Source organism: Mercenaria mercenaria, chromosome 18, assembly GCF_021730395.1.
Source record: "Mercenaria mercenaria strain notata chromosome 18, MADL_Memer_1, whole genome shotgun sequence".
In the NCBI taxonomy this organism is placed as follows: Eukaryota; Metazoa; Mollusca; class Bivalvia; order Venerida; family Veneridae; genus Mercenaria; species Mercenaria mercenaria.
Genome location: NC_069378.1, coordinates 52,617,309 through 52,644,312, shown reverse-complemented (window position 1 = coordinate 52,644,312; position 27,004 = coordinate 52,617,309). Strand labels below are relative to the sequence as shown.

Genomic DNA, 27,004 nt, shown 5'->3' with positions numbered 1-27,004 from the left:
CCAATCATCCTATTAAGTTTCAACATTGTAGGTCAAGTGTTTCTCAAGTTATTGATCGGAACTGGTTATCAATGTTCAGGCCCCAGTGACCTTGACCTTAAGTTATTTCCAAGAAATGATTTTACATGAACAGGCCACTGTGACCTTGACCTTTAATAGACTGACCCAAAAATCAATAGGGGTCATCTACTCTGCATGTTCAATTATCCTATGAAGTTTCAACATTCTGGGTCAAGTGGTTCTCAAGTTATTGATCGGAACTGGTTATCAATGTTCAGGCCCCTGTGACCTTGACCTTTAACGGAGTGACCCCAAAAACAATAAGGGTCATTTACTCTGCATGAACAATCATCCAATGAAGTTTCAACATCCTGGGTCGAGAGGTTCTCAAGTTATTGATTGGAAATGGTTTTCCATGTTCAGGCCCCTGTGGCCTTGACCTTTAACAGAGTGACCCCAAAAACAATAGGGGTCATCTACTCTGCATGAACAATCATCCTATGAAGTTTCAACATTCTGGGTCGAGAGGTTCTCAAGTTATTGATTGGAAATTGTTTTCCATGTTCAGGCCCCTGTGACCTTGACCTTTAATGGAGTGACCCCAAAATCGATAGGGGTCATCTACTTTGCATGTACAATCATCCTATGAAGTTTCAACATTCTGGGTCAAGTGGTTCTCTAGTTATTGATCGGATATGGTTTTCCATGTTCAGGCCCCTGTGACCTTGACCTTTGATGGAGTGACCCCAAAATCAATAGGGGTCGTCTACTCTTCATGACCAATCATCCTATGAAGTTTCAACATTCTGGGTCAAGAGGTTCTCTAGTTATTGATTGGAAATGGTTTTCAATGTTCAGGCCCCTGTGACCTTGACCTTTGACGGAGTGACCCCAAAAACAATAGGGTCGTCTACTCCAGCAGCCCTACAACCCTATGAAGTTTGAAGGTTCTAGGTCAAATGGTTCTCCAGTTATTGCTTGGAAATGAAGTGTGACGTACGGACGGACAGACTGTCGGACGGACGGACGGACGGACAGGGCAAAAACAGTATGTCTCCTGGGGGAGACATAATAAAATACTTCCCAAAGATGACAACCCATATACGCCTTTCCCCCTAAACTTTTCTTTAAGTTTTTTTTACTTTAACGAAAAATAACAAAATATTACCTATATAAAACAGGCCAGGTTTGAAACTGCCTGAAGAGGATTTAGAATCATCGCCAATAAACCATGGAACTTTCAAGGTCTTATTCTCTATGTCCGGTGTTTTCACTGGTTCTTTAATACACAGTTCAACCGAGAGTGGCCTTCCATCGAAATGATCATCACTATCTTCTAAGTCAATTAAAAGCTTTGTTGTTTCATCAACGTTCTCAACATCTTTAGTGACGTTATCGGCGACATTTTTCGAGGTCTCATCTGTGACTACAACAACGGCAGGGACATCGTCTTCTTCAAACCCATCACCTGAACTCGACTCGCCTGACTGCCAAATATGAAAAAATATGAAAAATATTTTTAAGAACAATTACTGAGCATCTTATATACACAACATACCTACATAATGACGCACATTTTAAAACAAGGAGCTGCGTTCAATAAACGCTTGATGCCCCTGGTGACATCTTTGTCGATACAAAGCATCCTAAGTCCAAAACGAGGTCAAGTTCAAGGTCACGGTCAAACTGAGGTCATGTGATGTCTGAAGATGAGGAATGGTCAAAGGTTACATCTGCATTAGTATCAAGTCATTCTAGTTAGGGGTACTGATGCTAGACGAAACGGTCCAATTTGGTTAACCTTGTATGGATGGACAAACGGACAGGACAATCACTATATGCCTCCTACATCAGTAGATGCCAAGGGCATAAAAATTATCAATTTATATTATAGGGTAACAATGTAGTCGTGAGTTTTTGTTTGTTTCAATCACTGATCGAAAGGTATTCATAACCCTGAAAATGAAATTTTTTAATCAGATATGATAACATACCATATTATAACAAAAATATGATATAGAATTTCCTTTAAATATTAACAGTTGCTTAACTTTTCACAGTTATTCAAATTGTACAATATAGTTACATACTGCTGTTTGGGGTAACATCGCTACACATAAAAGATTCAGATTTAATTCAAGAAGCATTTACACTGTAAGCTGAAAGAAATTATACATTCTGCCAAAGTTACATTAACGTCTATAAAGAAAAATTTGCTTATCTAGATGCAGGTACACAGAATACCTGGAGACTTAAGCACATTGCTATATTTGGCAAATGAATGAAACAGACTATAGTTCTATAATTAGCTGAAGATGGTATAGTGTACCTATAACCTAAGTGCAAAAAGTAGTTAACTGTATTGAAATATTAGGAAGCAGTTAGCAACTTCTTACACTAAGGAAATGAAGTACATGTGTGTATTTCTATGCAATGACTGGCAATATTTTCAAATTGCAGTTAAAGAAATACAAATGTGAGGACCTAAAATCAGAGTAACTCTTAACAAAGTTTAACAGTTTAATTTCATTTTCTACTTTCAACTTTTAAATAGTATTTTCACTTAATGCTAACAGCTAAAACTTAACCAGGTGCTCCTGGATTCTGAAGTTCTGTTGAAGTAATTGACAACTTGCACATATTTATCGTACAAATTACTTCAGACAATCAATAATATTGTTACGAAGAATATTTGCCTCCTATGTGCAGTGAAAATGAATTTTTTATCCAAGGTCTTATGCCAGCGTTTTTTGGGGGTGCAAACTTTTTTAACAAAACCTAATTTGGATGGTTCACAATGCATTTTTTCCCAGGCTCAAAACCCATTCCCTAAAAAGTGGTCAAATGCAGTGTCCTCTAGCACTGAACTTATTGGACAGGCTTATTATTGTAATCAGATACAATTATACAAGCTTAAGTTTAACCTTTTGACATATCCTTCCCCCCAAAAAAATGCAATCAAGAGAAGATTTTCTTCATGAAAAACAGAACTACTGCACAAAAGAAAGCTGTACATATTGTTTTCTCTTCTAAGCTGAAATATGACAAAGTCAAAAATACATATATATTATATATATATTATATATATATATTATATTCAGCAACAACTGTTTAAACAAAACATGGTTAAAAGCTTACAAATAACATTACAATTTGGCTTGTACAATATCAACTAAACATTAGTGCTTATTTGACCAAGTTTTGAAGAAACATTTCATAAATATTGTTGAATAAGTCAACACTTGAGTACTAGTAGCCTCAGAGTGCCTAAAGTATACTTTACCACCTCAGTGCCAAAAGAGCCTACCTACTTACTTGTATAAATGCAGTTAACCTCTTTTAGCATGGATATTACAAATTTTATGCCGTCCCTAATCCCCTTTCCCATCACACAACCAATATCAGTGCTTAAACAACACATAATGTGCCATTCTTCAAGAAAAACCTCAATTCTATAGGCAGTCTTGAAGAGTGCATCATGCCTAAACTGAACTGAAAAAAGGATAATTTAGGTAACAATTTTGTCTTTTAGGTGCAAAACTTAAGAACAACTAACTTAAAATATTTTGTCCCAACCCTGAAATTTCTAAGACATCTTGCATCATTCGTTAAACATGCAATTTCTTTTTACAGTGTCAAGCATGCCACAAAACTTAGACATCTTATTATAAAATAGCGTACCAACTCAAAGGTAAAGAAATCAAACGTATCAGCAAACGAAACCACTCTCTTTCGCTGCAAATTGATAAGAGGAGAGACCTAAATCTATGAAAGAAAAGACAACAAAAAGTAATATTTAATAGGAACAGGTATACCTTAAAAGTAATATTTACTATATAACTTAATTATATTTACTAGGCATAGATGTAACTTCAAGTTATATCTGCCAAGCATGGATATTTACTAGGCATAGATATAACTTTCAGGTTATATTTGCCAAGCACAGATATTTACTATGCACAGATATAACTTTAAGTAATATTTACTAGGCATAGATATTACCCCAAGCACAGATATTTACTATGCATAGATATATAACTTAAAGTTATATTTACTAGGTATAGATATTACTTGAAGTATTATATTTGCTTGACCTTGATGTGACTTAAAAGTAATATTTACTAGGCATAGATATTACTTAAAGTGATAATTACTAGGCATGGATATTTACTAGGCGTAGATATAACATTTAGGTTATACATACTAGGCATAGATATCACTTAAAGTATATTTACTAGACATAGATGTAACTTCAGGTTATTTTTATTAGGCAAAAGTATATCTTAGCAAGTTTCCTAAATCATAGGCTGTAGGCTGAATATAAGAGAAAATGTTTGCTGAAACTTTGGGTTGTATTTACAACTGGGCATGCTCACCAAATATACGAAAGAAATTAACCAAAATTTGTCTCAGAATTCTGACAAACTTCTGACAACATGAATGATAATATTGTATTTGAGTTTTGTTTGAGCATCAAATTCTTTCATGTAAGGCGAACATCAATCTTGTTTACAGACGGTTACTTGGTTTTCTCAAATGCTCGCACTTGCTTGAAATAATACGAAGCAGGAAAGTTCACGTTTTATGAGCTAGATGATAGAGTTAGCACTACATTTTGTTTTATGAGCTAGAGGAAAGAGTTAGCACTATGTTTAGTTTTATGTGCTAGATGAAGAAGTTAGCACTATATTTAGTTTTATGTGCTAGATGAAGAAGTTAGCACTACGTGTTTCTTTGTCTTGTACATTTATAGACCTATGATATTATTTATATTATATAATATACAATCTTTTTCAATATGGCAATGAGATATCAAAAGTAATGAAAAAGTTAAAACAAGAAGCATGCCCAGCCCAGTAGATTTTAGAGTCTCAGGGTGTCGTGTCCGTTCTGAATTCACCTGATAAAAATTTAACTAAAAACTAAACAAAAAATTTGGCAAACAAATACAGGATACAATCTACCCTTCAGCTAAAAAGAAAATATGAGAACCATTCCTCTCTAAAAATAGTAACAAAAATCACACAAAAAACATTTCAGATGAGAAAAAATTCTATACGTTCATAATTATATTCATACACACAATGTAATTCCTGAATATAAGGTAGGAAAACCATAAATTTTCCTATCACTAAAACTAAGTCATTGAATTATCTACTGTCTGATCCAACTTTGCCGTGACAAGGTCTTTCATGATTTCTCTATATGAGACAATACCACTGATATTAAGGTAGTTCTGCACGTTCCGATTAAAAAAATTTCGACAACGTAAAATTTGATTAAATCTTAATTTTTCAAAACTTCAAAATTTTTATATTTTCGCGAACAGAAGTTTTTCTACAATGTAGATTTTTATGAAACTTTTCACAGTCGTGAATAAACATATAGTATGATCAAATAAAATGTATAAGTCCGTGAGCTTGTTTTTGAGATATTTGCTCATGATTAAAGAGATCTGTGTATTTCAAGCTGATTTTAGGCATTTTTTTAAATAATTTAACATGTTAGATGTGTGTGTACGTGTGTTCAGGTTTAATGTCTTTTTCAACAATTTTTCAGTCATATAAGCGATGGTGTCTACTTGTAGCAGTGAGCACAATGCCCAACTTTATAGTGCTGCCTCACTGGAATATCACGCCGTAGACACGTGGCATGATACCCCACCCAGTCACATCATACTGACACTGGGCTGACCAGTCTTAGCACTACCCTCTTAATGCTGAGCGCCAAGCAAGGAAGCTGCTAGTAACATTTTTTACATCTTTGGTATGACGTGGCCGGGAATCGAACCAACGACCTCCCACACTCGAAGCGGACGCTCTACCACTAGGCTACCGAGGCAGTTTTTTTATCATACTATAACTTTAGGAAGATAGTAATGTTGCTGTTGCAATACATTTTACTAACGGGTTGCCATTATTTCATAAAATGATTATCATTTCCATAAACCGAATCCAGGCTTTATTCAATGTTATCCAGATAAATGACGTTACGCCATCACTACCAGTTTATCAATTGTGCAGAACCACCTTAATGCTGCAATTTATGAAAATCCATGCTACAGTTTAGATGGATCAAACATCAACAGTTAGCATGAAGGTTAATACAATATATAAACTGAAACTGAAAAATGTTATGACAGATGTATATATGCTTTAGCAAGAAGTTAGCCTGCTTTTTCTAATAGTATTTCACCTAAAAACACTTGAGTACCAGTCATTTTGGATTTTTGGTAAATGCTTTTTCTAATAGCATTTCACCTACAAACACTTTAAAAAGAGTACCAGTCATTTTGGGTTTTTGTTAATAGTTTCTATAAGAAAATTCAAAGAAAACTAATTGGGATTTTTTTATGCCCGACGTAAAGCATGGTTAAAAAGGGACTTTGTTTAGTCAGGTCAAGGGAGGGTTAGTGACTTTGGTGTGAGCACATAAGCAGAGTGATCACTGCATCCTTTTTATGCAGCCCAGCGCCATCAAGGTCACAAGCTTGTTAATTACACGGTGTGCATCTTTTAAAGAAATTGAGCCGACAAAATGTTTCCTCAAAATAAAAGACAAACTTTTTAAACAAATCATTTCATCTAAATCAAAGAGTGCGATTTGAAAATGTGAGCCAATCAAAAGTGAGCATTACCAAAAATTTCAGCCAATCAAAGGTATATATTTTTATAACAAGCCAGATCAACATTATCATTCTAAGATACAAACAGGTGAAATTTGGGAATTTTAAATTGCTTTTTTTCATGCACACATTAGTGATTTCAAAAAGAGAATATCAAAATGCACAGTATAGCATCAAAATGCATATAAACACTGCAAACCTAAAAACTCAAGGTTATTTTTTTGTTGTTGAGCAAAATAGTGTCTACATGTGAAAACAGTTAACACAGAGAAATTGGGCATTTTGTACTTATATACTCACCTCTGATGAGTAAGCCTACAATACATGTATAATACATGTATATCACATTTTCTTAGAAGTGTTTATTTCATATTCATAGAGGATATTACATGAGTGTCATTTCATACTGAATTTATTAAATGAGTTGAATAAAATAATAAAATGCGAGGCTCTGCCGAGCATTTTATCAATTTTATTCAACAAATTTAATAAATTTAATGTGTAAAGTCACAAATGTAATATTCTTTTCATCACATGTTAGTTTTTCCTACTGAAACTTCAAAAAGTTTAGTTTCTTCAACTTACAAACAAGTCAATTTGACCCACATCTCTTATACTTTAAACAACGTCAACATCAAAGCTTTAGTTTATACATAATTTATTTTAGGCTGATTGTGAAGGAAGTTATACAACTTGTATTAATCACTCTCGACACCTCATTCCTGATGGAGTCCATCGCCACGAGGGTATGAGAGAAGAGGCCAGTTTCCCTTTTAATGCCAAGCGCCAAGCAAGGGAGCTACTGGTACCATTTTTCACGTCTTTGGTATGACGCGGCCAGGGATTGAACCCACAACCTCCCGGCACTTCCGGCACTTGAAGCGGATGCTCTACCACTAGGCTATCGAGGTGGCCAAGCTTTATTACACCAGTGTACATATATGTATTATCAATTTTATGTAATGACTTTATGTCAAACATGTGATAAATACAAGTAACAGATATTTGTTCATTTCAATTTAAGATTGTAATATATTATGTTTTTAATTAATTTTTCAAGGTACTAAATTTCATGTTTTTTTGTTTGGAGTAAACTTCATGGACAAATGCAAACATGAAATCCAGAAAAATTAGTCCACCACATAAAATACTGTAACCTACCACATACTTTTCAAGTATAGCTGACAAATTGTTAGCGATGTGATATGTTTTCAAAAGGAATAAAAATTTGAAGAAAAAAATCCTTTATATAACATTAAGTGCTCATAATAGATCAAGAGTGATCTCCCCTTACCGAGTACTCTTCTTTCTCCACTTCAGGAATTGATGGAGACAGTAGAGCTGACCTGGATGGAAAAATGATAGGTTTGGATTTCTTCTTATGATGTTTGCTTTTCTCTTTCTTCTTTCTCCTTTTCTTCTTTTTCTCATTCTTCACTTCTTCATCAATGTAAGTGGCGAAGTTTTTCACAGAATGGCTATGTAAAGATTTGAGTGGAATGTGAATATGTGGAAAGGAAGACCGTCTGTGACCTGTAAAATAAACAAACAAGGTTTATATTATAATACTTGCAATGCAAACATGGCACTTATGCGTGGAAATGGATGTCTATCTTTGATATATAAATTATGTGCAAAATGGTAATGTGTGGATAAAAACATCTTGAAACACATGAAAGTTATTTATCATGGTAAAGCCACTAATTAAGGACAAATAAAATTTCTTGACTTTTTACTGATCAAAACCAGTAAGGGTCTTTTCCCTGCCCCATGAACAATGTGCCTATTAACCCTTAACCTGCTATATTTCTATAATGGACTGGTCCATCTTTCAATTTGGGCAGTACCACTTATTACTCAAAGGGGTTTTCACTGAAAATTTACTGACTGAATAGCGAACAGTGCAGACCATGATCAGACTGCACGGATGTGCAGGCTGATCTTGGTCTGCACTGGTCGCAAAGGCAAAACCAATCGCCGCCAGCAGGCTAAGGGTTAAGTTGAGGTGTTCTCAAGATACTGAGAAGAAACAGTTTTTATTTTACTAACAACTACTGTGACCTGAGCCTCTGACTTACTGATCTCAAAATCAACAGGGGTCATCCTCTGGGCATATGCAATGTACACATCAAAGCTGATATTCATAAATGTCAAAGCATTCTTTAGTTACTATGTGAAAACTGAACTGCTAACAGAGGGATGAATGCCCAGTGCATCACATAATACTGCTCTTCCCTACAAAATAGTTACCAGTTAAGATAACATTATCTTGTGGAAAAAAAGATAGATATCTATTGTTATGTACAGAGAGAAAGACCTTTTGTAACTTAAAACAGTGATATTTCCGTCTATTCATTATGTATCCATGTAATAAGCATGTAACAGTGAGGTGTGACAATGACAGGCAGATACTATGTTCAGTTATGTAATACGATCAGAAATATAAATACTCTAAATTTGCTTTTTCATAAAATCTATTTCACTCAGTACTGTATATAGCAATTTTCCAGCTAAGAAATAATACCGTTTACTGTGAAATCATTAACATTCGGTAGGGACTAATTTTCGTTGATTTCGTGGTTAAGTCAATCAACGAAATTTAATCCCAACGAACAAGTAAAATTACCATTCATTTTATGTTAAAAAGTTGAAATCCATGAATTCATATCCCCTTGAAATTATAGTTTTGACCAAAACCATGAAATTTTAAACCCTCGAAATTACATGATTTTACTGTGTTCTCTTAAACTGCGCAGCATGCTGGCAAACCATGACGTTAAAATACCTCTGTGTTGAAACATGACCACAAACGTTGTGGGGTTTGGGAAAGCAATGCCAATGAGTGGAAATTGGTGGGTTTTTTAAAAGTGCATATTGGTGCATAATCATTAGAACCAAATTTCGTTTTTACCTTTTAAAACAAGAGCTGTCGGAGGACAGCAACGCTCGACTATTTAACAGCCTTGTCGCTTGAATGAATAAGAAAGTCGAAAAAGGGGCATAATTTAGTAAAAAAGTAAAATAGGGTTATGGAACCTGCATAGTGCTTATCAGCTCATGACAGTGGACAAGTGTGTGAAGTTTCAATCCATTCCCATTAGTGGGTACTGAGATACCAGCTTACATATAAGAATTTAACCCAAAACTCCTAAGTTTAAAAAGGGACATACTTTTGTAAATTGCAAAGATGAGTTATTGACCCTTTGCACTGCATGTCATATCATGACAGTGAACAAGTGTGTGAAGTTTCAATCCTTTCCCGTTAGTGGATACTGAGATACCAGCTTACATACAAAACCTTAACCAAAAAATTCTAAGTCGAAAAAGGGGCATAATTTTGTAAAAAAGCAAAATAGAGTTATGGAACCTGCTTTGTGTATGTCAGATCATGACAGTGAACAAGTGTGTGAAGTTTCAATCCATTCCAATTAGTGAGTACTGAGATACCAGCTTACATACAAAACCTTAACCAAAAAATTCTAAGTCGAAAAAGGGGCATAATTTTGTAAAAAAGCAAAATAGAGTTATGGAACCTGTGCAATGTAAGACAGTTTATCACAGTGAATAAGTGTGTGAAGTTTCAATCCATTCCCACAAGTGGTTACTGAGATACCAGCTTACATACAAAACCTTAACCAAAAATTTCTAAGTCAAAAAAGGGGCATAATTTTGTAAAAAAGCAAAATAGAGTTATGGAACCTGTGCAATGTAAGTCAGTTTATCACAGTGAATAAGTGTGTGAAGTTTCAATCCATTCCCACAAGTGGTTGCTGAGATACCAGCTTACATACAAAAACTTAACCAAATCGGGACGCGGACGCCGACGCGGACGCCGACGCATGGGCGAGTCCAATAGCTCTACTATTCTATGAATAGTCGAGCTAAAAATAAGGATATCAGTGGACAAATAACTGAAACAAAACCTACTGACAAAAATGTCAAAATTTTGTAGTTGTCAAATTGTGGTGCCGCAAAAAAAAAGTCATTTAGTGAAATGTATAAGTATCATTTAGGATAGACTACCTTTTTACATAACTAAAATTAAGGAAACATAAAACAATATCTTTTTTAGATGATTTGGCTACTAATGTGTTTTTGTAACATCTTATATTTGGATAGTACGTAAAAGGTGTGTTATTAACCAACGCTGGCAAAAACATCATTCTGAGAAAAGCGAACTGCGTCACAGACGTGAAGTCTACAACAAAATATGCCGAGTATGTGGTTTTCATCTGATCACTTTTGATTTTTTGTTGTTGTTTAGTTACTACGTCAAAGGTTACATTACTGTAAACAATAAAATTGCAAAAATCTCAAAAAAAACAAACAACAAAGTTTACATTTTTTGTGGATAGTAACCTCAATGAAACATAATGACATTTTGTCACCTCATAGCAAAAAGTGGACAGCAGTTACTTTAAGTCAATGCAACTATCCTCTTTCCCCTTGCGGCAAGGTGACAACTTGCTGTATTTTGTATTATCTATATAAACATTCGTGCAAGCATGATGTTTGAACGGGTTTTCAGTGTGTGTCATTCTTGTGTCCTTCTGTATGTTTACCTAACTTTCCTACGATTGGTGTAAAAAATTGAAAACAATATTAAAAGACAAATCGTTTCAGACATTGGGGTCCCACTTGCAACCTCAAACTGTGTTAACCGGGGAAGTGGGAAAGGACGATGGGTTGCTCTGTTTGCCTACCTAACTTTCCTACGATTGGTGTAAAAAATTGAAAACAATATTAAAAGACAAATCGTTTCAGACATTGGGGTCCCACTTGCAACCTCAAACTGTGTTAACCGGGGAAGTGGGAAAGGACGATGGGTTGCTCTGTTTGCCTACCTAACTTTCCTACGATTGGAGTAAAAAATTGTAAACAATATTAAAAGACAAATCGTTTCAGACATTGGGGTCCCACTTGCAACCTCAAACTGTGTTAACCGGGGAAGTGGGAAAGGACGATGGGTTGCTCTGTTTGCCTACCTAACTTTCCTACGATTGGAGTAAAAAATTGTAAACAATATTAAAAGACAAATCGTTTCAGACATTGGGGTCCCACTTGCAACCTCAAACTGTGTTAACCGGGGAAGTGGGAAAGGACGATGGGTTGCTCTGTTTGCCTACCTAACTTTCCTACGATTGGAGTAAAAAATTGTAAACAATATTAAAAGACAAATCGTTTCAGACATTGGGGTCCCACTTGCAACCTCAAACTGTGTTAACCGGGGAAGTGGGAAAGGACGATGGGTTGCTCTGTTTGCCTACCTAACTTTCCTACGATTGGAGTAAAAAATTGTAAACAATATTAAAAGACAAATCGTTTCAGACATTGGGGTCCCACTTGCAACCTCAAACTGTGTTAACGGGGAAGTGGGAAAGGACGATGGTGTTGCTCTGTTTGCCTACCTAACTTTCCTACGATTGGAGTAAAAAATTGTAAACAATATTAAAAGACAAATCGTTTCAGACATTGGGGTCCCACCTGCAACCTCTACAACACAGTCTTTTCAAACTGTGTTAACCGGGGAAGTGGGAAAGGAAGATGGGTTGGGGCTAATGATGGGAGATTTCTAGCATTGTTGAAAATACTAGAAACTCTGGTCCAGTTCGTAAGAACTAACAGTATTTCATCCTTGTGAACATTCCTGCTAAACCGATTTGATTTTGGATTACCAGTTTCCCCAAAATGTGACCACTAAGCCGAACATTCTACTACCACTGTGAGATTCTTATATTTTATATAAGAATTAAAAATCATGTTTATTTTTTATAACACCCATGCCAATGGTAACAGCTACACCCTTAAGAAATTATTCAGAGAGACATTTAACTTCTTTCTTGTGTCTAATTTTAGTTAAAGCACACTCTTTTGCCACATACTATTTCTTAAATGAATCACTGGTGCAAAAAAATGATGTCTTTTTTGTCCTTGCACTACTTTATCTGATCATCATATTACATCGTACAGGCTAAATATTACGGGTCATTGAAAAATTAACTATGTAAATTTCATACTGTAATATTAGCCGACAGTTATTAGTCACACAGTCCTGCCTTGGGTATTATGCACGTTTCAGGAAAAGGGCCAATACAGGATCTCCACTAGTTCAAGACTTAAGTCACAAATTTTGAGATTTTAAATTTTTATGTCTACTGACAAAAATTGAGATTATATTTTTTTTATGTCTACAGACACAAAATAAGTGCTTTTAAACTTCTATGCCTATGTGTAGATTTCTTTCTCAATGAGACGGGCTCTACAAGTCTTCATCCATTGAGAGAGGGTCTTCATGTTCAGAGACCAGCACCAAGGCGCAAACTTGCCAATGCTCAATTCTGAAATTGGGCTCAGAATCAACAAAACAGATGCTGGTTTCAAATCTACTCGTTAAAATACTGAACTCAAAGTGCATAATGAGAAGAAAAAGTCATGAAAAAATAGCGGATCTTATTTCTTATTCAGAATTAGGTTAAACACAGCTTGTAGAAGTACAGAATTCTTACTTGTAATGTCATATTCTTCAAGCACCCGATCGCTCGCCGTGTGCACTGGAGGTTCTGGCGTAAGTCCACGTTCTGATGGTGTACACTCTCCACCACTCGATATCAGGTCATTAATTGTCAGCCTGAAATAAAGTTATAATTTAACCAACAATTTAATATTAAACATTTTCCCCTTACCCTCATCTATTTATTGCCTAAAATCAACCTATTGCATCATCGCAAAGGAAATAAATCAAATTTCAAATTATAACCCTTACATTGTAAATCATTTACTTTCATGGGATTGAAATTTCATAGTTTTTGCCTAAATAGCAAATTTGTCTCGAATTTTAGCCCAAATCTTGCCTGACTGTTTTTTATTTTATTTTATTTTTTTTTTAAAAACTGCCACACAAAGTCAAAATTTAACTTTACCACAAATGATTATGATATATTATAAAATCCATGATGCTATAATATCCTTTTCACAACAGTTGCTATTATGTGTTAATTAAGCTGACTAAAAGAACACTTCCTGGAAAAAAAAAAGACTCAAAAAGTTTGGACTAGTCCGGCACTAGTATATTTCATAAGCATCCATTCCTGACTAAATGAAAGATTGACATCCTGGTCTATTATATACTAACATTATGCATTTATATTCTTTGCTGATAAATCACAGGAAATGTAAGATCAAATTTAATACATAAATATGTAACATATAATCTTTACCTTCAGTATCAACAAAAGAATAAAAAAAAATCAACACTTTGTAGTATAATGCAAATGCATCCTGTATTAAAAGGTGTAACTTTATTAACAGGTGGATCTGTATCATTTATTCTAACTTTTTTTTTTTTTTTTTTTTTTTGCAACTTTATGATAAACTGTAGAATGTGTTAGGCAGATCTGAACAATAACTGTAAATTTTAAACTTACTTTTGGACTTACATATTTAACTAATTAGTAAAGATAATATTGAAGAAGATACTAGAAATATCAGATCTGATTTGTGTTAAACCTGCTGGGCAAATTTCTGAATAAATGTTAAATTAACAAGAGCTGTCCGTAAGACAGCCAAGCTCGACTATTCGAAATATTGTCCCAGAAGCAGGAAATTATTACCCAAAATGTTAAATATCAAAAGAGTTTTAAGTTCGAAACGGGACATAATTTGACCAAAATGCATATCAGAGTTATGGGACTTGATGCTATCAACTAGTTTAATAACCCCGAAGAAACATGTTAAGTTTCAATTCCATATCTGCATTAGTTTTGGAGATAGTAACTTGCATGTAAAACTTTAACCAGAATTTTCTAAGTCCAAAAGGGGGCATAATTTGCTCAAAATACATGTTAAGAGTTATGGAACTTGACCCAGTGAGGTTGGTAACTGACCTAGAAAAAGAATAAATAAGTTTCAAAGCTATATGCCTTTTGGTAATAGCTGTATGTACTTGCACGCAAAACTTTAACCAGGATTTTCTAAGTCCAAAAGGGGGCATAATTTGCCCAAAATACATGTCAGAGTTATGGGACTTGATTCTATCAACTAGTTTTATAACCCCCAAGACACATGTGACGTTTCAATTTAATATCTGCATTAGTTTTGGAGATAGTAACTTGCATGTAAAACTTTAACCAGGATTTTCTAAGTCCAAAAGGGGGCATAATTTGCTAAAAATACATATCAGAGTTATGAGACTTGACCCAGTGAGGTAGGTAATTGATCTAGAAAAAGAAAAAATAAGTTTCAAATCAATATGCCTTTTAGTAATAGCTGTATGTACTTGCACGCAAAACTTAACCAGGATTTTCTAAGTCCAAAAGGGGGCATAATTTGGCCAAAATACATGTCAGAGTTATGGGACTTGACCCAGTGAGGTAGGTAATTGATCTAGAAAAAGAAAAAATAAGTTTCAAATCTATATGCCTTTTAGTAATAGCTGTATGTACTTGCACGCAAAACTTTAACCAAAATTTTCTAAGTACAAAAGAGGGCATAATTTGGCCAAAATGAAGGTCAGAGTTATGGGACTTGGTGCTATCAACTAGTTTTATAACCCTGAAGACACATGTGAAGTTTCAATTCAATATCTGCATTAGTTTTGGAGATAGTAACTTGCATGTAAAACTTTAACCAGAATTTTCTAAGTCCAAAAGGGGGCATAATTTGCTCAAAATACATGTTAGAGTTATGGAACTTGACCCAGTGAGGTTGGTAATTGACCTAGAAAAAGAATAAATAAGTTTCAAAGCTATATGCCTTTAAATGATAGCTGTATGTACTTGCATGCAAAAACTTAACCAAGGTGTGACGCCGACACCAGGGTGAGTAGAATAGCTAGACTATTCTTCGAATAGTCGAGCTAAAAATGTTAGCAAATCATTAATGGAGATACCAGAAATATGGAACTTATTATAAAGTTTACTTTCAAAGCCTCATTTGCATATTTATATTTGTGCAGCACATTCCAGGCAAACACACTGTGAGCCTTTAAGCTTGCTAACGTTACTCACTCGGGAGTTTTATCGAACAATTTCTCGATATCCTCGTGTAGACTGTTTGAATAATCAATGGCCTCTTCTTTCTCCATGTCCAATATAAACGACAGTCCCGTTGACGTCGGCTGCGACGCCACGGCGATGCTTGCACTGCGCACTGATCTAGAGCTGGTTGATGACATGGAGGTCTCAGAACCACGGCTCCCGTTTGTACCAAGCCCGCCATCTGTGTACTGTGAATAAACAAGAAGAGAGTTTTTTATAATGCCTCTGAATTTCTCATGTGTCACCTTTAAGCTAAAAATATAAAATATTCTAGTTCCAACAGAAATATTCAAAATTCTTTATGACAAAAACTATCAAATAATTTCTGACAATTGGAAGATAAAAGTACCTCTCTATAATGACTAAGCAAGTTTTTTGGTCTTACTGGCAAAGTTCAGACTTAACATACTGTATTCAGATTTGGAAGACCAGGCTGTAATACCAACTTTTCTATATCCATTGTGCAACAAGTTCTACAACATTAATTAACTCTTAGCCTGCTGCAGGCGAATTTAACAGCCTTTGCAAACAGCTTGGAACCAGATCAGACGCCGATTAAATCGGCGTCTGATCAGGTTCCAAGCTGTTTGCTACTCTGACAATATTTCTTCCAATTTTGGAGCAAATTGAATGAACTTTACTATTTTAGCAGATGACATTTCCAGCAGACGACAATTTACCTAGCATGCTAAGGGTTAATGACTTTCAACACTTCAGTATTGATGTTATCTGTTATAATTAATTAGCATATGTGGACTTTGTGCAGCATGAAAAGCAAACCTGTGAGCTATTGAATATATCAGTGAGCAGGAGTGAATGATTTTGTCTGTGAGAATTTTGTCCTACAATTAACAGAACTGAGCCGTGCCATGAGAAAATCAACATAGTGGCCTTGCGGCCAGCATGGATCCATGTTGTTTGCAAGTTTCTCTAATTCCAATAGGCTTTGAAAATGACCAGCATGGATCCAGACCAGCCTGCACATTTGCGCAGTCTGGTCAGGATCCATGCTGGTCGCAAACCCACTATGTTGGTTTTCTCATGGCGCGTCTCATATGAAATATCTATCCAAACTTTTGTAAGACCATTACAAAACCATCATACTTTTATTTCACAGATCACACAAGATCAGTATGTAAAATTTTGACAAATAGCCCTAGTGGACTGAAAATAACCGAATCACAGTATCAGATATTTCAAACATTTGCCTTTAGCCTGCTGACGGCAAGTGATTCTGACTTTGCGACCAGTGCAGACCAAGATCAGCCTGCACATCTGCGCAGTCTGATCTTAGTCTGCACTGATGTTTGCTATTCAGTCAGTAAATTTTTTCGTGAACACTCCATCGAATAATGAATGGTATTGCCCAAACTGAACGATGGACCAGTCCATTTTAGAAATTTAGCAGGCTAAGGGTTAACTTAAAGATAAAGACTTATCTGCACTTTACCTAGCATTATTCGAAAATGCAGATCTGTCAAGGAATATAAGACATTCACAGATTTGTGCATGGAAGGATAATAAATGTTTGCAAACAACTAAACTTCACTTCCATCTTAAAAATCCTGGCAACTCTAGCCAGAAACCGTCAAAATAAAGTCTATGCTCATTAGCACAGACATGAAAATCTATGTAGCTTTAATTAACTACTTATAAAATTGGGAAACAATGCCTCAAATAACAGAGAAAGACAAGCAAAAAAAAATTGCAAAAATTGAGTTTGGAGAAATTTACAAGCATTCTTCCTGTTTTGATTGGAAATGATTACAGGTTGCCAATACTTGGCTGTTCCAATAACAGATGTCATTATTACTTAACTTCTTTTTAGAATTTCCACTCTGCTTGTTGCACTTTTTTTTTAGGTAATTCACTGCTTGAAAAAGCATGAACTCTTGGAGAAAGGTATTTTTGTATAAATAATATCTTTATAGAACACAAAATGTATTGTTGTTTTTTTTCTTGCAAAAACATACCTTTTTATAGCTCTTTTCTTAGAACAAGAGCTCATAGAACACGGAATGCCCACCTTGATGCATTTAGTAATTGCACAAGGAACAGAAATTATTTAGTCACTGTACACAAAAGTTCTATTTTATGGGTCGCTGTGACCTTGACCTTTGACCTACTCACCTCAAAATCAATAGGGATCATCTACTGGTCATGATCAACCTCCCTATTAAGCTTCGTAATCTTAAGCCCAAGCATTCTCAAGTTATCATCCTGAAACGCTTTAACTGTTCTGGGTCACTTTGACCTTGACCTTTAACCTACTTTAATCAATAGGGGTCATCTGCTGGTCCTCCCTATCAAGTTTCGTGATTCCAGGCCCAAGCCTTCTTGAGTTACCGCCAAGAAACCGTTTAACTGTTCCTAGGCTGAAGCATTTTTGAGTTATCATCTGGAAACTGTTAAACTGTTCCAGTGACCTTGACCTTTGACTTACTGACCTTAAAATCTTTAGGCATCATCTGCTGGTCATGACCAACCTCCTTATCAATTTTCATGATCCTAGGCCCAAGCATTCTTGAGTTATCGTCCGGAAACCATTTAACCGTTCAGGGTCACTGTAACCTTGACCTTTGACCTACTGACCTAATAATCAATAGGGTTCATCTACAGGTCATGACCAATCTCCCTACATAAACTTTCATGATCCTAGGCCCAAGTGTTCTTGAGTTATCATCCGGAAACCATTTACCTGTTCCAGGTCACTGTGACCTTGACATTTGACAAACTGACCTCAAAATCAATAGTGGTCAGGCCTACTAGTAATGACCAACCTCCCTATCAACTTTCATGATCCTAGGCTCAAGCGTTCTTGAGTTACCATCTGAAAACCAATTGGTCTACATACAGACAGATCATCCGACCTACTGACCAACCGACATCTGCAAAGCAATATACCCCTCCTTCTTCGAAGGGTGGCATTATAATGAGTGCATGCCAAGAACAGAATGAGTGTGTGCCATGAAAGATTCAAATACAACATGATGTATTACTATTTATAGTCATATTTTCCACATCAATAATAATAACTTATGAGTTGCGTAGATGAATGGCATATTCTTGCCTTCTTAATCTATGTCAGCAACACATGACAAAAATAACTGGATTTGCTGCTTTGGACAAAACATATGACTCGCTTCTCAAATTCTGTTCTTGTGACCTTGGCATTGTTGCAAAAAAAAAGGACAATACTGCATGCCGCCTTGCTGAAAAGTCTATGAAAGTCCCTTCTTTAATCTAGCATAATAACACATACAGCCAAGAACAATATACCATAAAATCAGTGAACTTAGCAGTGGAAATTAATGAGCATTATATAAATAAGTAAGTAAGTAAAATATGCAGAAACTATTTACAACACTAGGCCGTGTTGCACCTATAAGTCAGTTTAAGGATATAACTTATTGATACAAGAGGGACATAAAGGCCCTGTATCGCTCACCTGACCTACTGACCTAAAGATCATCAAGATTAACATTCTGACCAAGTTTCATTAAGATATGGTCATTGTTTGTTTGTTTGTTTTGGGTTTAATGCCGTTTTTCAACAGTATATCAGTCATGTAACGGCGGGTAGTTAACCTAATTAGTGTTCCTGGATTCTGTACCAGTACAAACCCGTTCTCCGCAAGTAACTGCCAACTTCCCCACATGAATCAGAGGTGGAGGACTAATGATTTCAGACACAATGTCGTTTATCAAATAGTCACGGAGAACATACGGCCCGCCCGAGGATCGAACTCACGACCCCGAGATCCATATACCAACTCTCTACCTACTGAGCTAACCGGGCGGGCTCAAGATATGGTCATAAATGTGGCCTCTAACGTGCTAACAAGCTTTTCCTTTGATTTGACCCAGTGACCTAGTTTTTGACCCCACATGACCCAGATTGGAACTTGACCTAAAGATTATCAAGATTAACATTCTGACTAAGTTTCATAAAGACACAGCCATAAATGTGGCCTCTAGAGTGTTTACAAGCTTTTCCTTTGAACTGACCTAATGACCTAGTTTTTGACCCCATCGGACCCAGATTTGTCCTTGACCTATAGATCATCAAGATTAATATACTGACTAAGTTTCATTAAGATATGGTCATAAATGTGGCCTCTAGAGTGTTAACTAGCTTTTCCTTTGATTTGACCTGGTGACCTAGTTTTTGATTATACATGACCCAGATTCAAATCAGACCTTGAGATCATCAAGATTAACATTCTGACCAAGTTTCATGAAGATACAGTCATAAATGTGGCCTCTACAGTGTTAACAAGCTTTTCCTTTAATTTGACCTGATGACCTAGTTTTTGACCCCAGATAACCCAATATGAAAATCCTCCAAGATTTTATTGAGGGTAACATTCTGACCATTCAGATTGGACCAAAACTGTGACCACTAGAGTGTTAACAAGCTTTTCCTCTGATTCGACCTGGTGACCTAGTTTTTGAACCCAGATGACCCAATATCTAACTTGTCCAAGATTTTATTGAGGGTAACATTCTGACCATGTTTCATTCAGATTGGGCCAAAATTGTAATCTCTATAGTGTTGACAAGCTTTAACTCTGATTTGATCTGGTGACCTAGTTTTTGACCCCAGATGACCCAATATCGAACTCTTCCAAGATTTTATTAAGGGTAACATTCTGACCAAGTTTCATTCAGATTGGGCAAAAATTGTGACCTCTAGAGTGTTAACAGTCAAATTGCTGATGACGGACGGATGACAGACGATGGACATAGGGCGATCACTTCATGCTCAGGTGAGCTAAAAACTAATCATCATGATTTTTAAACCACAAAACCTATGCATGTCAGAGAATGTATCCTGAACATTTTTTGCAGGAAAAACAACACAGAATGATGCTTTGCATAAACACCTATTATACACCAGACTTGACAAAAGCCTTTTTGTTCTTTTTGGTGAATGTTTCTGTCAATTCTGTAGTAAACACTGAATGCATTATTTTCTTAGATCTAATGTCAATTTTGCAAAACCCACACAATTATAGGTCATATGGTGACCTTTCACCTTTTCATGGTGGAGGAAGACCCAGGTCCTCCTCCAGGCATTATTTCATCACAGACAGAAACCTGGGTAGAACCACTGACCTTCCATAGGCCAGCTAGATGGCTTCTTTACATGAAGAATTCTACACCCTGGATGAGGCTCGAACTAACATTATTGCGGGACAAGAGATGTAAAGTCAGAGACTTTAACCACTAAGGCCACAGAGGCCGCCTGCAACAGGATGAGGACAGTCATTGCAACAATAACAAGACAGATTGCAATGAGAACAACTTTTGCAACATGAATACCATACATTGCCGGAGACTTTTTGCAACAATAACAAGATACATTACCATGAAAACGATTATTGTAACAGGAACAACATACATTGCCAGAGAGTCATTTTTGCAACAATAAAAAGATAAATTGCCATGAGAACAATAATTGCAACAGGAAAAACATACAAAGCCAGAGACTGATTCTTGCAACAATAACAAAACAGATTATCACGAGAACAATTATTGCAACAGGAACAACATACATTGTCAGAGATTTTTTGAAATAATAACAAGATACATTGCAAGTACACAAATCAAATACATTAAGGAAGATTTTATCTGCAACAAGATTAGGATAAACTGTCGTGTATAATTTGTTTCAACGTCAATATGATAATTATATTGCAAGGGACAAACTATTGCAAGAACAGGACACATTACTCAGGGGAAAACTATTGCAACAACGCATGCAGTATATACATTGCAAGGGTATTATAGGTCGTTCGAAAAAAGAGCATGGCAGATTGCAGAGTTAACAATTGCTGCAGTAAAAACAAGGTATATTGTGCCAGGAACATTTACATTTGCAACAAAACAAGTTACTTTGCTGAGGGAACAATAATTGGAACAAGCTGCTGGAGTAACTTTTTTGTAACAAGAACAGGAAACATTGCAGAGGGAACAATAATTGGAACAAGAACAAGATTCTATGCTGGAGTAACTTTTCTTGTAACAAGAAACAGGAAACATTGCAGAGGAAACAATTACTGGAACAAGCATCAATAAAGGGACATTTCTTGCAACAAGAACAAGATACACTGCTTAGGGGAATAAACTTGTTGTTGTGAAAAAGCATCTTAGATTTCAGGAGACAAATTGCTGAGAGAATACAGGCCATAAGAGACATTGGTAATATAACAGGAACAAGATATATTGCATACAGTCCAAAATATTGCAACAAGATAACAGACAATTACTGCAATGTGGAGAGGAGATATCAGAAGAAACATTTTAACAAAAACAAATGATGAAGTAGAAACAAGGTAACATGCAGATAAACAATAACTAACAAGTTAAGGCTACAAGCAAAGCAACATGATAAGATCTAAAAATGCAGGAACATGAAAAAAATGCACAGACAATTTGAAATACATCACCTACTACAGTCAATAACAGGAAAGGATAAATGTTAAACATACCCTAAAATCTCATAACAAACTATTTATAACATAATGGCAATTAAATGACCTCACTATATATGCAGAATTTCAAACATTTACTAAGAAACCATGCCAAGAATTATGATACAAAATCGTCTTCACTAGTTTTCTATACTCTAGACCAAGAGCAAATATATTCGTGAAAACACCCTTTATATGAGGAGCCATAAATACAGTTAGGTCCAAAACCAACAAATCAGAAGCAGATCCAGGGCTAAATGTATGGTGCACAGCAAACTGGTACCATTTGGGCACCAAATAATTTGCAAAAATATTATGTACATCACACCTACTTCTTTAAAATTGGTGGGGTTTTTTGTGTTTTTTTTTGTGTTTTTTAATTTAAAATAATACTAAGGTAAAACTAAAATTTACGCATGAATTCTGCCTCCCTTCCACCTCATTTACATATCAATGTTATAACCCTCTCCTGGATCTGCTCCTATAAACTGTTACTATATATAGTAACATGTTCTATATTTGGCAACTTACATCATCAAGGTCAAAAGTAGCGGATGGAACAAAGTTATTGTCGGCATCTTGATCCTTGTTGCAGAGCGAGACAAAATCAAATATCATTTCAAACAAAAAGTTTAAGACCACTGAAAATTGTTACCACTGTTTATCAATATTTGAGCTGTGCCAACCAAGCGGCTTGCTAAAGTGAGTAAAATGGTGTTTTTTTAATATGAAATGGTATAATAAATATCTCAATATAATGAATTTACAAATAATTGAGACAAACTTCATAAGCCTTCATTTCAGATATAGTTTGATTAACATTAATTTTAGTATAATTAACGAAAACGGCCATAATTTATGGCCTTAAATTCTTTCCATAACTTAATAATGGTCCTTCCTTAACAAAGCAGACCTACCTGGATTGCTTACTCTCAATCCAGAGGAACCAAGTTTGATTCAATCTGAGTAAAAATTAAAACACTTAGACCACAGATCATTTCAACATCATTCTCTTAACAAAAATAGTAAAAAAAAAAAAAATTAACTTGGCACAGCCCAAATTTTTCCATTATATGGACAAGCTACGTTTCATCTAGAAATTTTCCTCATCTTATTAAAGATATATCATGCCCAAATTTCATATATGAATCTAGAGATGCTTTTGAGAAAAGCGCATGTCTCCCACAACTGCCTAATCATCTAATTAGTAAGTCAGTCTTTATATACTGTTTACTTAATCCACATGTGCATGCGCTTTCTTGACAACAAAAGGACGCCTATACTACTAGTAGTATAGGTGGCGGTTTAGGGGTAAAGCTGCGCAAGAAATCTGAGTGTTTTTGGTGAATCAAGGGCCATAATTCTGAAGTGCCTAGGCCGATTTGGCTAGTTATCGAACTTGGCCGAGCACTTACTGGCAGACACATTTTGTTGAAGTTTGGTGAAGATTGGATGAGAAATGTTCGATTTTGAGTGCGGACAAGCTTTGTGACAGACAGACAGACCGACACACAGACTGGAGTAAATCAATATGTCTCCCACACCACTGTGTGGTGGGAGACATAAATATAACCAATTACTTAACAATAACTATGCAAAAACAAGAGCTGTCGGAGGACAGCAACGCTCGACTATTCAACAGCCTTGTCAATTGAATGAATACAAGTTGAAAAAGGGGCATAATTTTGTAAAATGCAAAGTAGAGGTATTGAACCTCTGTACTGCATGTCATATCATGACAGCGAACAAGTGTGTGAAGTTTCAATCCTTTCCAATTTGTGGATACTGAGATACCAGCTTACATACAAAAACTTAACAAAAAAGTGCTAAGTCAAAGGGGCATAATTTTGTAAAAATGCCAAGTAGAGTTATGGGACCTTCACAGTGCATGTTAGATCATGACAGTGAACAAGTGTGTGAAGTTTCAATCCATTCCAATTAGTGGATACTGAGATATCAGATTACATACAAAAATTTAACCAAAAACTGCTAAGTCGAAAAAGGGGCATAATTTTGAAAAAAAAGAGAGTAGAGTTATGGGACTTGCTTAGTGCATGTCAAATCATGATAGTGAAGAAGTATGTGAAGTTTCAATCCATTCCCATTAGTAACTACTGAGATACCAGCTTACATACAAAACCTTAACCAAAAATTTCTAAGTCGAAAAAGGGGCATAATTTTTTAAAAAAGCAAAATAGAGTTATGGAACCTGTGCAATGTAGATCAGTTCATCACAGTGAATAAGTGTGTGAAGTTTCAATCCATTCCCACAAGTGGTTACTGAGATACCAGCTTACATACAAAACCTTAACCAAAATCGGGACGCGGACGCGGACGCAGACGCCGACGCCGACGCCGACGCCGACGCATAGGCGAGTGCAATAGCTCACTATTCTATGAATAGTCGAGCTAATTAAGTACATATGTTTGGGTGTACAAATAGTGTAGAATACCACACATGTACATATGTAAACACAGTATGTCCAATATATAATGCCGCTAAAAAAACTGGAAGCTTTTTAAAGCAAACTGCTGTCACTAGATAATATGTAATTGTGTCTTTGCAGAACTGTATAATTAGCAAAATTTTAAAATGCATTTGAGGATACTGTTTAAGATTTAAAATAACATATCTAACCGTAATGATAAAATGGTTAAGCAAAAGATAGGCATAATATATCTTTAAACAAATAAAAGGTGCAGAACAAGAAGACAATACATTATATTAACGTGATAAATTACTTTGAAATAAAAACCTAACACATTTCTGTATAAAACAAAAATTCACAATTACATGAATAATACGTACAAATTAATGTATACATTAAAGAAATAGAATGCCGTAATATATCATAGCAAAAATATGTCAATGAAATATTTTTAAATCAAAACTTACACATATTGTTGTATTATGACATACTGAATCACAAAAATTGATATAAAAGAGATATGAGCCACACCATGAGAATACCAACATAGTGCATTTGTGACTAGCATGGATCCAGACCAGCCTGCGCATCCACGCAGTCTTGTCAGCATCCATACTGTTCGCTTTCAAACCCTATTGCAATTAGAGAAACCGTTAGTGAACAGCATGGATCCTGACCAGAATGCGCGGGTGCGCAGGCTGGTCTGGATCCATGCCGGTCGCAAATGCACTATGTTGGTTTTCTCATGGCGCGGCTCAATTATAGTAAATATGTCAAATATTTATACTTACAATTACTCCAAAATCACTTTTTCTATGAAAGGACATTATCAGTTACCAGCTTCAAAAATTGGGGTTTTTTTTGCCTGAAAATATAAAAAGTTGCAATTTGAGCTTTAAATATAATAGCTGATAACGTATTTTTAAGAAGGAAGTATTTTGATATAAAATACAGCACATAAGAAAAACCCACACAGGTACTCCTAATCACAGCTAATCTTTACAGTACATAGTTTTTTTTAATACCGTAAATAGTCATGTATGATGCACATTCATGTATAATAATCAACCAAAGAATCAACATTAATTTGTTAGCTATGTAACTTTAAAACTGCTGGAGATATTTTTACTTTTATCAAATTATAATATATATGTATGTGCACAATCTGACTCCAAGATTTTGTTTAAATTCTAGCATTTTAACCCTTATCATGCTGATTCTGCCTTTGCAAACAGTGCAGATCATGATCAGCCAGCACATCCATGCAGTCTGATCAAGATCTGCACTGTTCGCCATTCAGTCAATATGTTTTTGGTTTGTACCCCTTTTAACAGTTAATGAAACTGCCTCCTAATTGAGAGATGGACATGTTCAATATAGAAATTTAGCAGGGTAAAGGTTAATTTCTAAAGTTACCACAGATATTCTGCTTTACAATCATTGAAAATATCTGCAAAAAGACTACAATGTATCTTCAAAAAATTGACATAAAAATTTAATTTCTATGCAGTTCTTATTCTCAAATTCAAACTCCACAATTCAATTTATTTTCAATTTTCTACAAGTTTCTATTCTGCAGACTTTAGATAAGGTAATAGAATAACTGATCCCCATCTTGAAAAGTTTAATTCCAACTGTAAAGATATAAATCTGAAAGAACTTCCACTATAAAATCTAATAAAGAGATACAAGACTAAATTTCTTTAGCGAATTAGTTGCAAATTTTCTTTGAAGGTAGAGAGAGGCGTGGAGGGAAGATTTATTTTTAATGTTTTATTATTTTTATCTTTATCCATTGATGGTATTCAGTAATACAAACAAAATTACTGATTATATTTTTTTAACAGGCAGGATACAATAATCTTTAGAATTCAATATCATCTCAAGTAAATTAAAGTATAATTTAAAAAAAAAAAAAAAAAAAAACATCGCTGCATCTTTAACTTTTAATAAGACTTTTTTATTAAAAATATTTTAATCTTTTTTCCCCCTGAAAAAACAAAAATGGCCAAGGTAGCCAAGGTAAGGGAGAAAGAGGGGGAGATAATCTTTACCCAGCAATTCATGCAGGAAAAAAAATACATACCTTTATCAAAGGCTTATAGGTAATTCCTAGAACAACTTAATATTTCTACACACCTGTCAATTCATATTTTATAATAATCTTAAATCAGATTTAAAATAACAAAGTCGGAATGTCAACAATTATGATCATTAACACAAAAAACATTTAACTGTTTATTGTTAATTTTATCTTCACAAAATAATTATAAGCTAATATTCCATTTATTGAATTCACGGCTTAAGTTTTTAACAATAAACTGTTATCAGAAGCCAACATGGCTTATAAGTTAAATGCTTTCCAATAAATTTTGTTGCAACCGCATGAACACAGATCTGGAAATCTGACAAAAAATCAAATTCAATTTCATTCGAATTT

The 27,004-nt window shown here is 35.1% G+C and overlaps 1 protein-coding gene across 8 annotated transcripts in view; it reads right to left on the bottom strand.

Annotated features, from left to right (window-relative positions):
- Positions 1-27,004, bottom strand: part of LOC123538548 (anion exchange protein 2-like) — a 175,804-nt gene that overhangs the window by 67,204 nt on the left and 81,596 nt on the right. For 5 of the 8 annotated variants that reach the window (XM_045322722.2, XM_045322721.2, XM_045322730.2 and 2 more), the window contains 7 exons: positions 25,356-25,429; positions 22,667-22,720; positions 15,631-15,848; positions 13,132-13,253; positions 7,920-8,158; positions 6,926-6,940; positions 1,169-1,487 (listed from right to left, as the gene is read on the bottom strand). In XM_045322722.2, coding sequence (XP_045178657.2) covers positions 1,169-1,487; positions 6,926-6,940; positions 7,920-8,158; positions 13,132-13,253; positions 15,631-15,848; positions 22,667-22,720; positions 25,356-25,391 — 1,003 coding nt within the window. In that variant the 5' untranslated portion in view covers positions 25,392-25,429. The remainder of the gene's footprint in view (positions 1-1,168; positions 1,488-6,925; positions 6,941-7,919; positions 8,159-13,131; positions 13,254-15,630; positions 15,849-22,666; positions 22,721-25,355; positions 25,430-27,004) is intronic. The other 3 variants (XM_045322727.2, XM_045322729.2, XM_045322725.2) reach the window with 2 other exon arrangements.